Genomic DNA, 15,019 nt, shown 5'->3' on the forward strand with positions numbered 1-15,019 from the left:
GCATTGAGATGAATTCATATTTTTGCTTTTATTCCTGATGCTTTTCTGTTTACTTGGATTTTGGTTCTATTTTACTTTGGTTTGTTTCCTTTTCCTAGTATTTACTAGATTGGTTGAAATTTCCTTGTTGTTATTTACCCTCAAGTAATTAGGAAGTTTATTATGCTAATTCTTTCTTTAATGATTACCCTTAAAGTTTTTTTTTTTTTTAAAAAATCAATGTAAAATAATCAATATTAAGAGCTTATCAGTATCTGCAAACTCTGAAGACTGTAACACCTATATTGATTTTCTTTTTAAAATTCTCATCTCTGTAGCTGGGTATGGTGGCATAAGCCTGCAATCCCAGCAACTTGGGAGGCTAAGGCAGGATAGATTGGAAAGTTGAGGCCAGCCTCAGCAAGTTCCTGAGACCATGTTCCCCACCCCCAAAAAAGGATGGGATGTAGCTCAGTGGTGGAGTCCCTTGGGATAATTCCCAATACTATAAGGGAAAAAAAAAATTCTCATCTCTGGAAATGGGAATTGCCAGTTTGCGGTTTCCTCATTGTTAACGTATCTTTTGCTGCCAATCATCAGAAGGTGTTAAGTCATAAGAAAGAATGTGCTTGGATGTCTATAAAAATTCAGTGGAGAGAAATTAATACATTTTTCTATTAAAATGAAAATCTAAATATAATAAAAGTGAAAAATTTAAAAACACTATCTTGAACTATAAAGAAACTTTAAAATAAGCCTCTGAAGTCATATTACCAGGACACCTATTATTTGAAGCTTGAACACGTCCAAGGAAAGTGATTTCTTTGCTTACCTGTGTATGTGTTGCTAGGGATTGAACCTTAAGGCTTCACACATGCTAGACAGGTGCTGTAACACTGAGCTCCATCCTCAGTGAGCTCCATCCTTACAACACCTGTCTAGCTTTTTAAATATGCTGTTTGGGAGTCTCCCTTGCCTCCTCTTGTATGATATTTAAGGTAGAATTTATCATTTATGGGGAGAGGGTATGGTCAAATAGTAGGTATAATAAGATATTTACAGTTCAATCTAGGCATCAGTAATATTAGGGAATTATTGTTAATTTTCTTAGATATGATAATAGTTCCACAGTTTTGTAGAATATGCCTACTTTAAGAGACTCATGCTTTATTATTTGAGGTGAAGAGTTATAATGTCTGTTTTTTCTTTAAATCATTCATCTTAAAATAATGAGCAAATATGGCAAATTGATGTTAACATCATTGAACCTAGGAAGTGATTTTGTGGGTGACTGTGAAGGTTAGTTTTTCTATGTCAACTTGACTGGGCAACAAGGCACCCAGATATTTGGTTAAACATTTTTGTGTGTCTGTTGAGTGTATTTCTTGATAAGATTAACATTTGAATTGGTAGACCAAGTAAAGCAGATTGTCCTTTATGATGTGAGTGGGCATCATATTGTTCCCCCTGCTTTGTACTTGACCTGAAACATCACCTCTGCAATTGCTAGGGACTGCAGCTGCACCTTAGCACTTCTGAGTTTCTACTTGCTAAAAAAAGCAAGTAGAAAGTACCTATCTTGGAATTTATCAGACTTAATAATCCTATGACCCAATTCCTTACAAATAAATCTTATTATAGTGAATATGTGTGTGTGTATATGTAAACTATATGTAATGAACCAAATTTATATGAAGACAATGTGCACGTGTGTGTGTGCGTATATATATATTTATATATGTATATATAAATGATACTGGCTATGCATCTGCTGTGAAGTACAAGCCAATAGAGCAGTTCTGCTTCTGGGAGTTCAGAGAATGTTGTCTTAGTAATGAGGATGACTGGGCCATGTGTTGGTCATTATCTACTGGCCCTGCCTGGACTTGGCTATATGGCAGTAGCAGAATGCAAACAGAGCAAAAGTGATCTATGCCTCTTAAAAAAGGGCTCTGAATTGGCATAACATTTTTCCTCAGTACATCTGTGGGTCAAGGCAAGGGCCAAGACCAGCCCAAATTCAAGGGGTAGGAAACGGACTCCACTTTTTGATGGGAGAACTGGTAGTGTTTTACTGCAAAAATATACAGAAGAGAGATATTGTCATTTTTTCAACAATTTGAGATAAAGTATGTATGCTGAGGTTCAGGTAGTATCTGCTCCCTGATCTCTTTTGGGAGTTCAACTCCCAAGGCGACAGCCTTCCTGATCTTTGGTGTGAGAGAGGAGAAATAGAAACACATCCTTCTCTCATTAATAATTTAGTGGAAGAGAAGCTGTGGTTGTAGTTCAGTGGTAGAGCATTTGCTTAGCATGTATGAGGCACTGGGTTCAATTCTCAGCACCACATATAAAGTTCTATCGACAACTAAAAAAAATATTAAAAATAATTTAGTGGAAGAATGCTAATTATTTTTTCAATTAGAATGTTCTTGATGAGTTTAAATATAACAAAAGTGAAATATTGAAATACACTATCCTCAAGTAATAAAATAAAGCTCTTTTAAATAAACACCAGAAGTCAAATTCTCAGAAAACCTGTTTATTGTAGCTTCCTATGGCTAGAAAAGAACAATAAATAGCACCTGCTACCCATTCTACATATTTTTAATTTTTATTCCTGAATTATAATTATTCATAATAATAAGCATCATTGTGACACATTCATACTCACACAAGACATAATCTTTTAATTTCACAATGAGACCTATCTAATTTCTCACGTTTTCTTGGATGTTACTATCTAGGGTTTTGATTGCGTCTTAGCAAGACGTGTATGGTGTGTCTAGAATGTGACTGTCCTCATTTTGAATTTATCTGAAGTTTTGAGGCAATAGGAAAAGCCTCTTTGAACATCTTGCTTAGCTTAAATAGGAGACAGAAATAGGGAAATGTAGATGCGGTAGCTAAGGATGTCTGGATGATTATTCTTTATGTGGATTATAAGAAGTCATTTATAACTCTTTTTAAATTTGTTTTAATTAGTTACACATGACAGTACAATCATACATTTGAATCAAATGGGGTTTAATTTCTCATTTTTCTGAGTGTACAGGTTGCAGAATCACATTGGTTATACAGTCATGTATATACATACAGCAATACTAGTGTCTATTTTATTCTGCTGTCCTTCCTATCCCCCCTTCCCCTCCCCTCTCCTCCTATCACTTCTCTCTACCCAATTTAATGTGACGTACTTCTTTTTTCCCCCCCTCACATCATCATATTTGTAATCTGTATAACGATGAGGTCTCCTTCCATTTTCCGTGCAATTCCCCTTCTCCCTCCCTTTCCCTCCCACCTCTCTTCCTTATTTAGTGGTAATCTTCTTCTCATGTTCTTCCTCCCTATCCCATTTTGAGTCACCTCCCCCCCCCCCATATCAGAGAAGACATTCGGCCTTTGTTTTTTTAGGGATTGGTTAACTTCACTTAGCATAATCTGTTCTAATGCCATCCATTTCCCTGCAAATGCCATGATTTTGTTATTTTTTACTGCTGAGTAATATTCCATTGTGTATAAATGCCACATTTTTTTAATTCATTCATCCATTGAAGGGCATCTAGGTTCATTTATAATTCTTTTCAAGTCTTATTCATTTTAAAATTTATTCTTGTTTTTCTGTGAAGTTTTTGGTTCTCCTCACAACTTACATGATTAATCATAAAAATGAGATTACTGTATAACCAAAATTTTGCAAGTGTCAATCTCATTAAAGATTTTCATAATACCTAAAATTAGCTCTGAAAAATCACGTTACATTGGCATATAAGGTACCCCTTTACCCTTTTGTATGACTAAAAACACTTTTTATTTTAAAAAAAAGGTGTTGTGTAGCATCAATTCAATTATTCACAATCCAAGAACTCCAGTAATAATTTATAAACAGAGCAAAGGAGGAGCCCAAAATTTTAATAAAGATCTTATTCAAGATTGTGGATTTGAGCATCTTGTTCCTATAATAGAAATGTGGGCTGATGAACTGACATCTCTAAAGGTAAGGGGTTGAATGTTTTTTGTGTGCTTGTAAAAATCGATGGAACTTTATGGATTTATTAATCAGACTTGGATTTTGATGTTAATTTAACAATAAATCTGGAAAAGCTTATCTAATACTGGAATTTTACTATCTACAAAGTTATTTTAAGTACTATCAATTTGATGATGTCACTACTGTTATGTTTTCTTCCTCTAAAGTTCTACCAAAGATTTTTAGGCCCATTGCCTCATTGAAGATCTATCGTGGATCATTTCTGGATCTTCCTTTCTTGTTCCACCCTCATCTCCCTCCTGTTGGTATCTCTACATTGCAGATTTTCTTGGCCCTGTTTGTCTTCAAACGTAATGTCTTAATTGCAGTTTAGTTGAAAATATTTTCCTTCTCAATTTTTTTCCTTTACTCAGAGCTGAGCTGAGCTTTGATTTATTCTCTAGAGCAGGTAATAGTCAACTAGCAGCCAGCCCTCCTCTCAGCTGTTCTGATGATCCATGAAGATTAAAATGTATTCACTTTATAATAATTGTGTATTCTTTATTGCAAAATTTGAGGTATTTCCAGTTTTGATTGATTTATTGAAAGGTGAATGGCCTTGAAGTTACTAGTGTTTAATTTCTGTGCCCTTTAAATTTAGATTTCTCATTAACTAATATCATACATAGCACTCCCTCAGGAAATGAAGATATGCTTCACGGTATTTGTCAGCAGAAGCCTTAATACCATGAAGTATAAATAATGCAGAAAATATCTGTTAAGTATGTGTAAGCTTCATGAGAACAGAAAGTTTTCTTATTTGTTCTTGATATTGCCCAAGGATCCTCATGACACATAATGAGTGCTCAATTAATATTTATCCAAAGAATAAAGCAGAATATATTCCAAGACAACAATATGTATGGAGGGTGACAATAGTAAATATTAAAAATTTTTAATAAAAATATGCCTATATATAACTGATAAAAGAATCTTCACATTCAGCCCAATTTCTTTTTCCCTTTCAGCTCAGAACTAAACAACACATAAATGTTTTGGTTAAGGATATCCTGTACTGGATTAATATGCTTACTTAAATGCATCTAGTCTGTTTCTCATAAGAGGGTGAAATAATTAGTGATAAACTGTGAACACCACGGCACTTCCCAGTCATTGCCCGTCAGATGGACTTCCCAATAGCATATAACAGTGCCAGATCCTCAACAGAAATGGAGTAGAAAAAGCCTCACTCAGCCTTTCCAGCAAAGGGAGAAAACAAGAAAGGAGGCAAAGGGATCAAATTAAGAGACATATATTGATTATTTAATGTCCAGAGCATTGTTGGAGTTATTAGAAAAGGTGAATATGAGATTCAGACAAGTTGGAGAGAGAAAATATACTCAAAATATGAGATTTAAATAACCATTCATGGTGTCATTAGAAGAAAAGTATGCTGTAAAGACAGATGGCAAAGTACACGTGAATAATACACGTGACTTGTACTCTGGAGTCCAGAGAATGAGGAGATCACTCTGACTGCAGCTAGCACCCAAGAAAGCCTTTGCAGTGGTAACACGTTCTTGTTATTCCAGTTTTTCCAGTGGAAGGAGCAAGAATTAGTTTTATAAATTGAATATTCTGAGGACACCCAAGAGGCAATTGGCTAGAATTAGTTACTTCTGACACAGAAGTAATTCATAGATTTTTAGGCAGTGCTTCTGACATTTTTTACTTGATTCAAGTACCCAAATTGAGAAATTACGTGAGATTCTTTGAGGCCTCATGTGAACAGTTCTCTTAGTTTGGGAAACAATCTTCCCAGATTGGTTTTTATCCTTGGGTTTGATTGGCTTAAAAGAGAAGGATGGTTTGAGGGATGAATGGATAAGACAAATGTGTTATATATTACTAGAGAATATAATTTTTGTTTTATTTTTAACTGACACATAGCTGTACCTATGTATCGGATATAGGGTGATATTTCAGTACATGTATACAATGTGTAGCATTCAGATTAAGGTAACTGGTATATCCATCACCTCAACCACTTAAAATTTTTGTTTTTAGGAACATACAAAATCCTCTCTACTAGCCATTTTAAAATATACAATTAATTGTTGTCAACTTAGTTATCCTCCAGTGCTAGACAGCATTAGAAGTTATCCTCCTATCCAACTGCACCCTCTGTTTCTGTTAACCATCCTTTCTCCATACCCTCTCCAGACCCTTCCCAGGCTCTGGTAACCACTATTGTGTTTCTGTGAGATGACATTTTAGATTCTACTTGTTGATCAACAAGAACATGCAGTATTTTTCTTTCTGTGGCTGGCTTATCTCACTTAACATAAGGTCTTCCAGTTTCATTATATACAATAGTTAATATTGCTAGTTTTTTTTAATCGTCTCCATAATGGTGGTATTATATTACATTCCCATCAACCATGTATAACAGTTTCTTTTTCTTAGTGGGTTTTCTTACTAATCCATTAAGTATTCAGTCATAAAAAGCAAAGAAATTCATACCACAACATGAGTGAGTATTATGAAGATATTATAGAAGAAGCTAGTTATGAAAAGACAAATACTGTATGAATCTATTTATATGAGATACTTAGTCAAAATCAGAGACAGAAAACAATGATGGTTGCTTTGGGATGGCAGAATGGGGAGTTATGGAATGGAATAGAGTTTGTTTTATAAGATGAAAGGAGTTGTGGGGATGGACAGTGGTGATGGTTGTATTATGTATTTAATAACATTAAACTTAACGTTGAAAGTGGCTAAGATATTAAACATTATGCATGTGTGTCTTACCACAATTTTTAAAAAGTACATGTTAACAGCTGGAGCAGGAGTGGGTGGGCAAGCGGGGAAACACACCGGGCCAGCTACTGCCTCTTCCTGTCTTTTACTTCTTACCTCTCTGAAAAAGGGAGCTACAGGCGCAGTAGCTTTTCTCACCCAGAATACTTGTGTGCTGTTAGTTTCCCATTCCTCAGTGATTCAAGAAGCCAGTCATACATGACAGGCAAGACCTTGAAGTATTTCTACATCCTATAGCTAAGCAAAGAACCTAGGAGATCCTCTTAGTATTTTTTCCTGGCTTACTTGACGAACTGTGCTACAACCATTCATAGTGACTGCCAAGGAGACCAGAGCATCATCTTAGTTTTGTAAAACTAGTTTATTCTCAGGCACAAATTTTTAAATTGGGTATTCTTTTTATCATAAACTGCTTCTTCATAAATGTACCTGTTAATGGGAGCATTGGTTAATTCAGTTATCATTACATTGCTACTTGCTGATTTTTTTTTTCCAAATTTTAGTGGCACTTCTTACTTAAAACATTCATTTGACACTGAATTTATTGCTGTGAATTGCTAAAATAGATAGCTACCATACTACAGAATGAAAAGTATCAGTATGTGAGGTCTGGATCTTAATGGAGGAGTGCTAAATAAGTGGAGGACTAGAATAATAAATAAGAAAAAGGAGGAATTTCTTGTACTTGTGTATTCTAGAACTTCACTCTTCAATATGGTAGCCACATGTGGTTGTTGATCAATTGAAATGTGGGTAGTTCCCCCATTGAAAAGTGTAAAATGCACACCAGATATAGAAGACTACGGAAAAAATTCGAAAATATTACATATTATTTTGGGGATATACTGAATTAAATACATTGTGCTGAGGATCAAACCCAGGGCCTTATGCATTATAGACAAGCATTCTACCATTATAAAAATATATTAACTAAAGTTAGTGTTACCTGCTTCTTTTTACTTTCCCTAATATGATTGCTAGATGATTAAAATTACTCTTGCTCATTTTTTTCCCAGACAGCATTGTTCTAAAGGGTCAAGCATTATGTTGTGCACAAACTAGATACTTGGTAAATATTTGTCAGTTGGTCAGTCTTAGAGCTCTAAACTTCCAGTGGCTTTGCCTTTTGTGCATAGTGTAAATAGACTAGGGCAATATATCTATGCCAAGAAAGTTAAGGTGGTTATTAAGATTAAGTAGAATCAGGTTTTTAATGTCAGAGGAGCTCTTATATGGAGACATACATTACAATATGGATGAGTCTCAGAAACGATATACTTAGTGTAAGAAATCAGTCCCAAATGGTCATTTGTGTGGTTCTGTTTGGTGAAATGACCTGAAATGGCAGATCATAGAAACAAAGAGGCTTAGTGGTTCCTGGAGGCTGGAGGGCAGAGGAGCATGGGGAAGGATTATGAGTGGATATGGGATTACTTTTGGGATGATAAACAAGTTCTGAAGTTAGATAGTGGTGAGGTTTGTATATTTCTGAAAATACTAAAACTGAGTTGTATACTTGATTAATTTTTTGGTATATAAATTCATCTCAAAGCTATTATAAAAATTCAGAATGTGAGCTGGGGATATAAGTTGGTGGTAGAGTGCTTCCCAGCATACATAAAGCCCTGGGTTCAGTCACCAGCACTGGTGGGGAGTGGGACTCAAAGATTTTAAGTTTATCCTTATATTTTGGTTTTATATACCAGTAATTCAAGATAACCACGTAAATAATATAGTGATCATAAATAACATATAATTGCTTAGGGCATCCATATTTGGAATAATCAGTGTGTACTTTGTTTTTATTAAATAAATCCTACGTTTTCCTGGAGAAACCTAATTTTAATAAATTTTTTTAAATTATTTCTAAATACTGATGATGGTTACATGTCTATTTTTTAAACTGCCTGGATTGTTTTATTAGTGTTATTGTAGAAATTATTGAAATCAATACTACCATGTTGTTTCTTTTGTCATAAAGGATTTGTATAAGTCCTTGAAAACGCTATCTACAGAATTGATACCTTGGCATAATTTAAAGAAACAGGATGAAAATGAAAGTATTAAAGTTGAAGATCTATTGTTTATGGTGGATACAATGTTGGAAGAAGTGGAAAATAAGGAAAAGGTAATGCTTAACTTATATAAATGTTCACATTTTTAAGTTTTTAAATTTTTTTAATTAAATATTTAGAATATTTCCAGACATGAATGATCTTTTCCATACCTTCTTTTGGACAGGACAGCAATATGCCAAACTTGCAAACTTTGCAAGCTATCGTTGCTCACTTCCAAAAATTATTTGATGTGCCTTCTTTAAACGGAGTTTATCCCCGAATGAATGAAGTTTATAGTAGGCTTGGAGAAATGAACAACGCTATGAGAAATCTCCAGGAACTCTTAGAATTAGGTGATGACCCTTTTTCACTTTTGGCCCCTACTTGATAATTTTTTTCCTAAGAAATTAAAAAATAGGTTAAAGAATCAAGGATAACTAAAGTATAAAATATTTGATGGATGTAATGATTTTGGAAAGCCTCTTTTTATATATTCTATGTTTTTATTTCTCTTTGCAGACAGTTCATCCTCAATGTATGTGCTGGTGAGCACAGTTGAAAAATTGTGTAGGATGATTAATGAGGATGTGAATGAGCAGGTTAAGCAGGTGTTAGGACCTGAAGACTTCCAAAGGTATTTGTTTGAGGAGTATCATCCAGAATTCTTGGAGTGATGAAATTAAAGACATTCAAAAGTTCCTAACTTATTTACCTTCCCAATTTGGAATGGCACTTGTTAAGTAACTTGACAACCTAAAATAATCCCACACCTTTAGGGATGGAGAAAATGCTAAGTATTTTCAAGACAGAAATAAGTTGCTGGGCCTGTAAGTTTACATAGGTTGGGTAAGAAACTCTTCAGCATAAGCCTGTTCCCAGGGAAAGTTGTATGTGGAAAAATTCAAACCGTTTTAGCCACTGTAGAAACTATTAAAATCTGTAATACCATGTAGTTTCTTTTGTTATAAAGGATTTGTGTAAGTTTTTGAATACTGCCTACAGAATTGATGCCTTGGCATAATTTAAAGAAGCAGATGAAAATGAAGGTTTTAAAGTTGAATACCTATTGTTTACGGTAGATCCAGTGAGTTCTACCATGATCATAGTTAGATCATATCAACAAGTCTTGTTTTTAGGATACTACCATATACCACTGAATAATTACTAACAGGTTATTTATTAATTATTTGATTAGACAGTAAATGTGAAGTATTTTTTAAAAGACTGGGCATTGCTAATATAAAACCTACTGTTTTTAAAAAATATTGAGGGATTGGGGATGTAGCTCAGTGGTGGGTTGTGTGCTTAGCATGCATGAGACCCTGGGTTAATCCCCAACAATACCCCTCCAAAATTGAGATGTAGCTTAAGACAACTTTTCCCAGCCTTCCCTCCTTTTATACTGCAACAGATTGAAAAGGAAACAACATATTCCACGTATTTCTTATGTCCTGTATGTTTTCCAGGAAGAACCCTTATAAAATCTGACACTTGAGTTTTTGATATTTAATGCTTTTAAAAGGAACATATATCCCATTATTTGTCTTTTTCTCTCTACCCATGGTTTTACTCACTATTCATACTTTTATCTTCATGTTTAATAGGATGCTGAGCATAAAAGCCTGTTAGAAAATGCAATAAAAGCATGGTTCTCTAAAGAAGGCTTGAGCTAAATGGAAAGTTTGCCGTGTCAAGAATATGATGTAATTAAACAGATGATGTTTTCTTAAAGGACATTGATATTAGGACAACGAAAAGCAAAAATAGAAAATATTGTAGTGAATGATTATTAAGTTTATATTTAAATTAGGATAGTCTCTTTCCACTTTGAAGATGTTCTTTTTGCAACCATTGGCTTGCAATCAGATGTAAGAACCCAAAGTTGGAAATTTGACGTAACTTTGCATTTTTTAAACAGCATTATCAACAAATTGGAAGAACATGAGGAATTTTTCCCAGCATTTCAGGCATTTACTAATGATCTACTTGAAATCCTAGGTAAGAACTCCATTGGTAATAGTTAAATTTTGAGTCTTTAAGATGTCAGTGGGTTTGAGAGAAGAGTGTTCCTTAGTTACTGGATTGGTGTTTTTACCTTGAATGTTTGATAGAAGTGTCTGTAAACCATTAATAGTTGTGGAAACATGCTCCTTACTTGAAGTTAGAGTCAGTTGGAATTAGTCCACAGAATAGAGCAGCACAGAGCCTTTAAGGAGATTAGAACTGCCTTGTTTTGAGAGGTTATAAAAAATGGCATTACTCTGGCCAGGCCCAGTTTAACTCTGGCTCTGCCATTGCCTAATAAGAAATCTTGGCAGAATTTATTATTTCCCCCCACCCCTCACAGGGGATTGAACCCAGGGGTGCTTAAACACTGAGCCACATCCCCAGCCCTTTTTAATTTTTATTTTGAGATGGGGTCTCGCTAAGTTGCTTAGGGCCTTGCTAAGTTGCCGAGGCTGGCTTTGAACTCATGGTCCTCCTGCCTCAGCCTCCCAAGTCACTGGGATTACAGGTGTGCACCACTGCATCTGGCAGAATTTATGATCTTGAAAGGCCTTTCCTCCTCCCCCTCTTTTTGTTTGTTTGTCTTAAAGGTGGCATAGCCTACTGTGTTTTAAGAGTACACAAAGTTTTCTTCTCAGATGATATGAAGTAATGTAAAGTAGTGAACATCTATAGAAGAGACTTAAGTACGGCATCTATACTGTTGGTCAGATTGAGAGCTTCATTAGTAGCAGTATCTGTTAAAGGGGAAAAAATATATTTGCTTAGGGATCATAGGCAAAGAGACTCTTATTTTAACATGGCTGTAAAGTTAATTTATCTTAAGAACAATTTTCAAAGTTTAAAGTGATTTATTCACTAGCAGAATTTTTGTTTAGCTCATTTGAAAGGATTTTAAAGAATGATTCCTCAATTTTCAGAAGCAGAAATGAGACTTGGTAGGAAGATTAGGAAATGATTAAATTCAGATTTGGTAAGAAAATTAATAAATAAAAGAAATATCTTACTGCAGTGTATAGCCTAGAGAACATAAAGGAAGTTTTGTGACTGGTGTTATGTGGACTGTGGACTCAAGGGAAACAAAGAATGAGTGTCCTTTAGGCATTCTCTATATGCTTTGAAGCTCCTAGCAAGTGAAAATATTACTTGAAAGCTAAACTTCAGATGAGTCATGAGGGTGGGGTTATGGCTCAGTGGTAAAGCACTCGCCTAGTATGCTTAAGGCACACTGGGTTCAATCCTCAGCACCACATAAAAATAAATAAAATAAAATAAAAATATTGTGTCCATTTACAACTAATAACAATTTTTAAAAAGATGGGTTATGAAATTGTACAAGTGTGTTGTCTAGAATCCTGAAGAGACTGGTTTCCTGCAATGATTCTACTTGCTTCAGGAGGGCCATTAAATTCAACAGTGATGTTCGTATTAATTAATAAGTACTACTTTGCAAATTAATAAACATTTTAGTGGGTGTGCTTGCAACACTTGAAATAAGACCCTTTATTACCTTTGTCTCAGATGTTATTACATTCAACGTAGTACATGTATTTGCAAGAAAGTTCAAGGTTCTTGCAGAGGAATTTTGTATTTGGTTTGAAGTTGAAATTCTGGAGTTAAATATTTAACATTGGGGAAGTTTGGCAAAATGTGACTGGATTTTAAATTACTAAATGTCATTAAGTATCTAGTGGTGTATTGGATATCAGATAGGGAGACTACCCTTCAATAAATTTTAGTTTCTATGCTTATGTAAGTGGTATAATTGGCTGAGAAAATTTCCATATCAACAAAGGTCTTTGTCTATGAGGTTCATTTATAAGGCAGGTTTCTCATTTAATGGGAAAAGAGATATGATTTCAGAATGGATGGGGGTCGGGGAAGGTCTGGGAATAACTTGATTTTTGGACCTTTATTTACCACAATGTAAGGTGTGAACCAAATTCTCTGCAGCAGGCTGGATTACACTGTCCCCCTTCCTGTATGCTTGATGCTTTGTGAGCCCAGACAGGGATTCTGACTGAAGTCAGAAGCTTATGGAACTCATGACAGTGGGTCAGCATGGGTCAGGTGTTAAGGCTAAAGCAAGAGCAACCAAAATCTAGCTAAACAATGGAGAGAAAGAGAGCTGGATTCCAAGAATTCATGGCAGAATAAGTCAGAAAAAAGTAGTGGGTATCTATAAATCTGCCCTTAGGGCTTACTTTAAGGAAGGCTGAAGTCTGGATAATGAGAAAAAGGGACTTTGCTTTCTCCATAGCTAGGAGCTTATGAGAATGAATTCTAACTTCAGCTGGCTGGAATAAGATAGGTTAAGAAAGAGGAATCAAATTTAGAAAAATCTGTCAGAGAAGAAACTGAACTGGTTTATCTGGGAAGCCAGACCAGCTAAGGACTCTCACACCTGGCACCTGAGGTTCTCTCTCTGTGGACCTTCACACCTCTTATTAGGCACACCTGTTCAGCTCAAAAGGTAGGCCTATGGGTGATCCACTAATGAGAACTCTTCCTAAGAGAATCAGAGGGGCATTGTGTGTCTGTGTCTGTGTGTTTAATATCTTTAATTATAAATGGACACAATATCTTTATTTTTTATGTGGTGCTGAGACTTGAATTCAGTACCTCACAACTACTAGGCTAGTGCTGTCCCACTGAGCCACAACCTTAGCCCAAGGGCACTGTGTTTTATGAGAAGAATTTCCTAGGACTTCAGATGAAGACCCTAGTAAAGAAATGCTGCTACCTGGGATTTTGCTGTGTAATTAGGTCTAAAGAGGCACTACACATCATAAATGTGACCAGTTGGATGTGTTAGCAAGAGCCAGAGTCAGAGAGTACTTGTGAGTATGTGGTAGCTTTTATAAACAGATGCACTGTTTAGCATCTGTCTCTGAATCAGTGATAATGTATCACCATGATGTGCATGAAAGCACCAGTATTGTCTTTTTGCTTGAGGTTTGTTTCTGCATAGAGTTCTCATTTCCCCTGAACTGACCACTAGAAAGTTACTCTGCTTTATTATTTTTGTTTTTCTGTTACAGAAATTGATGACTTGGATGCCATTGTACCTGCAGTAAAGAAATTAAAAGTACTTTCTTACTGAAAACAAATCAAATCATTTTTACTGTGTAAATTGCATTCTTAACATTCTAAGTATTTTGTAGAATTGATCTTATTTTGTCATAAGGGTTATAAAATGTATTTGCTCACAGAAATCATCTTAATATTGGGTCATTCTCCAGTACTAAGATTCTTTTATAGAAAATAGCTGCTAAGTTATTAAAGCAGTAACTTAATTTGAGATCCTTTAATCATTTCCTAAAAACACTTTATGCTTAAATTTTAAGGTTATTTTAAGGTAGAGTTTGTAAGTAAAAGAGACACCCAAGGAGAGAAATTGCAAATAATAGAAAAGTTTCAATTAAGTTGAAGGTCTAATGACCTTTGGTTCAGGGCAAAAGGAATACCATTTGCTTTCTAAGGCCAGCCAGTAGGAAGCTACTGCTCTCCTGGAAATGATTAATTTGCATTTTACTAAGATATCCCTCATGGTGGTTGCCCTTTCAAAGCAGGAGGAAGAAAAGGAAGAAAAAAATGTTATATCTTAGTGTTAGAATAGGAAGTAAATCATGGGGGTAAAATAAAATAGGTGAGTCAATAGAAGTCCCTCATTTTTTTTAAAAAAGTATTTTTTAAAATTTTAATGTAATGTACTTTTTATAAGGACATGAGATCTCAAATAAAATTTTTGTAAAGAATTTCCAAACATAAGTGTCCTCAGTGACTTATTTGTATTACTCACAAATAATGAGTCATTCTTTTCATAGGCTCAGCCTTCCTTGGGCAAATCCTTCACCTTTGCTGCATTTTACATAAGAGTATTGTTCTTGTGCTTTCTGCTTATTCTCTATTCCCAACTTTCAGCCTGCTTTGCTTCAGGGTCCAGTGTTCTGCATCACATCCATGAGTGTGGGCCACTTCCACCTGCCCTCCATCTCCTCTCCACAAGCAGCAGGCCTAGGAGGATTTCTGTTATTTTTGTTGCTTGGTATATTATTGTAAAACATTTTCAGGAAGCAGCAGAGTGGAATGGAGAGAAAATGTCCATAGACAGCATCCAAATCCCTGGTGTTGTGACATTAGGCTTAGGGATCAGGCATAGACAATAACTTAGATTCTTCTA

The 15,019-nt window shown here is 35.1% G+C and overlaps 1 protein-coding gene across 9 annotated transcripts in view; it reads left to right on the plus strand.

Moving 5' to 3' along the window:
- Nucleotides 1-14,507, plus strand: part of Cep70 (centrosomal protein 70) — a 53,131-nt gene extending 38,624 nt beyond the window's left edge. For 5 of the 9 annotated variants that reach the window (XM_046431618.2, XM_046431619.2, XM_058574968.1 and 2 more), the window contains 6 exons: nt 3,806-3,976; nt 8,754-8,900; nt 9,014-9,182; nt 9,349-9,463; nt 10,748-10,827; nt 13,878-14,503. In XM_046431618.2, coding sequence (XP_046287574.1) covers nt 3,806-3,976; nt 8,754-8,900; nt 9,014-9,182; nt 9,349-9,463; nt 10,748-10,827; nt 13,878-13,939 — 744 coding nt within the window. In that variant the 3' untranslated portion in view covers nt 13,940-14,503. Of the gene's footprint in view, nt 1-3,805; nt 3,977-8,753; nt 8,901-9,013; nt 9,183-9,348; nt 9,464-10,747; nt 10,828-13,877 lie in introns of all 9 variants that reach the window. The other 4 variants (XM_058574966.1, XM_058574965.1, XM_058574967.1 and 1 more) reach the window with 4 other exon arrangements.
- Nucleotides 14,508-15,019: the final 512 nt, after the last annotated feature.

This window comes from Marmota monax, unplaced genomic scaffold (assembly GCF_021218885.2).
Source record: "Marmota monax isolate L192 unplaced genomic scaffold, Marmota_monax_Labrador192_F-V1.1 WCK01_AAM20220418_F8-fsc00022, whole genome shotgun sequence".
NCBI lineage: Eukaryota > Metazoa > Chordata > Mammalia > Rodentia > Sciuridae > Marmota > Marmota monax.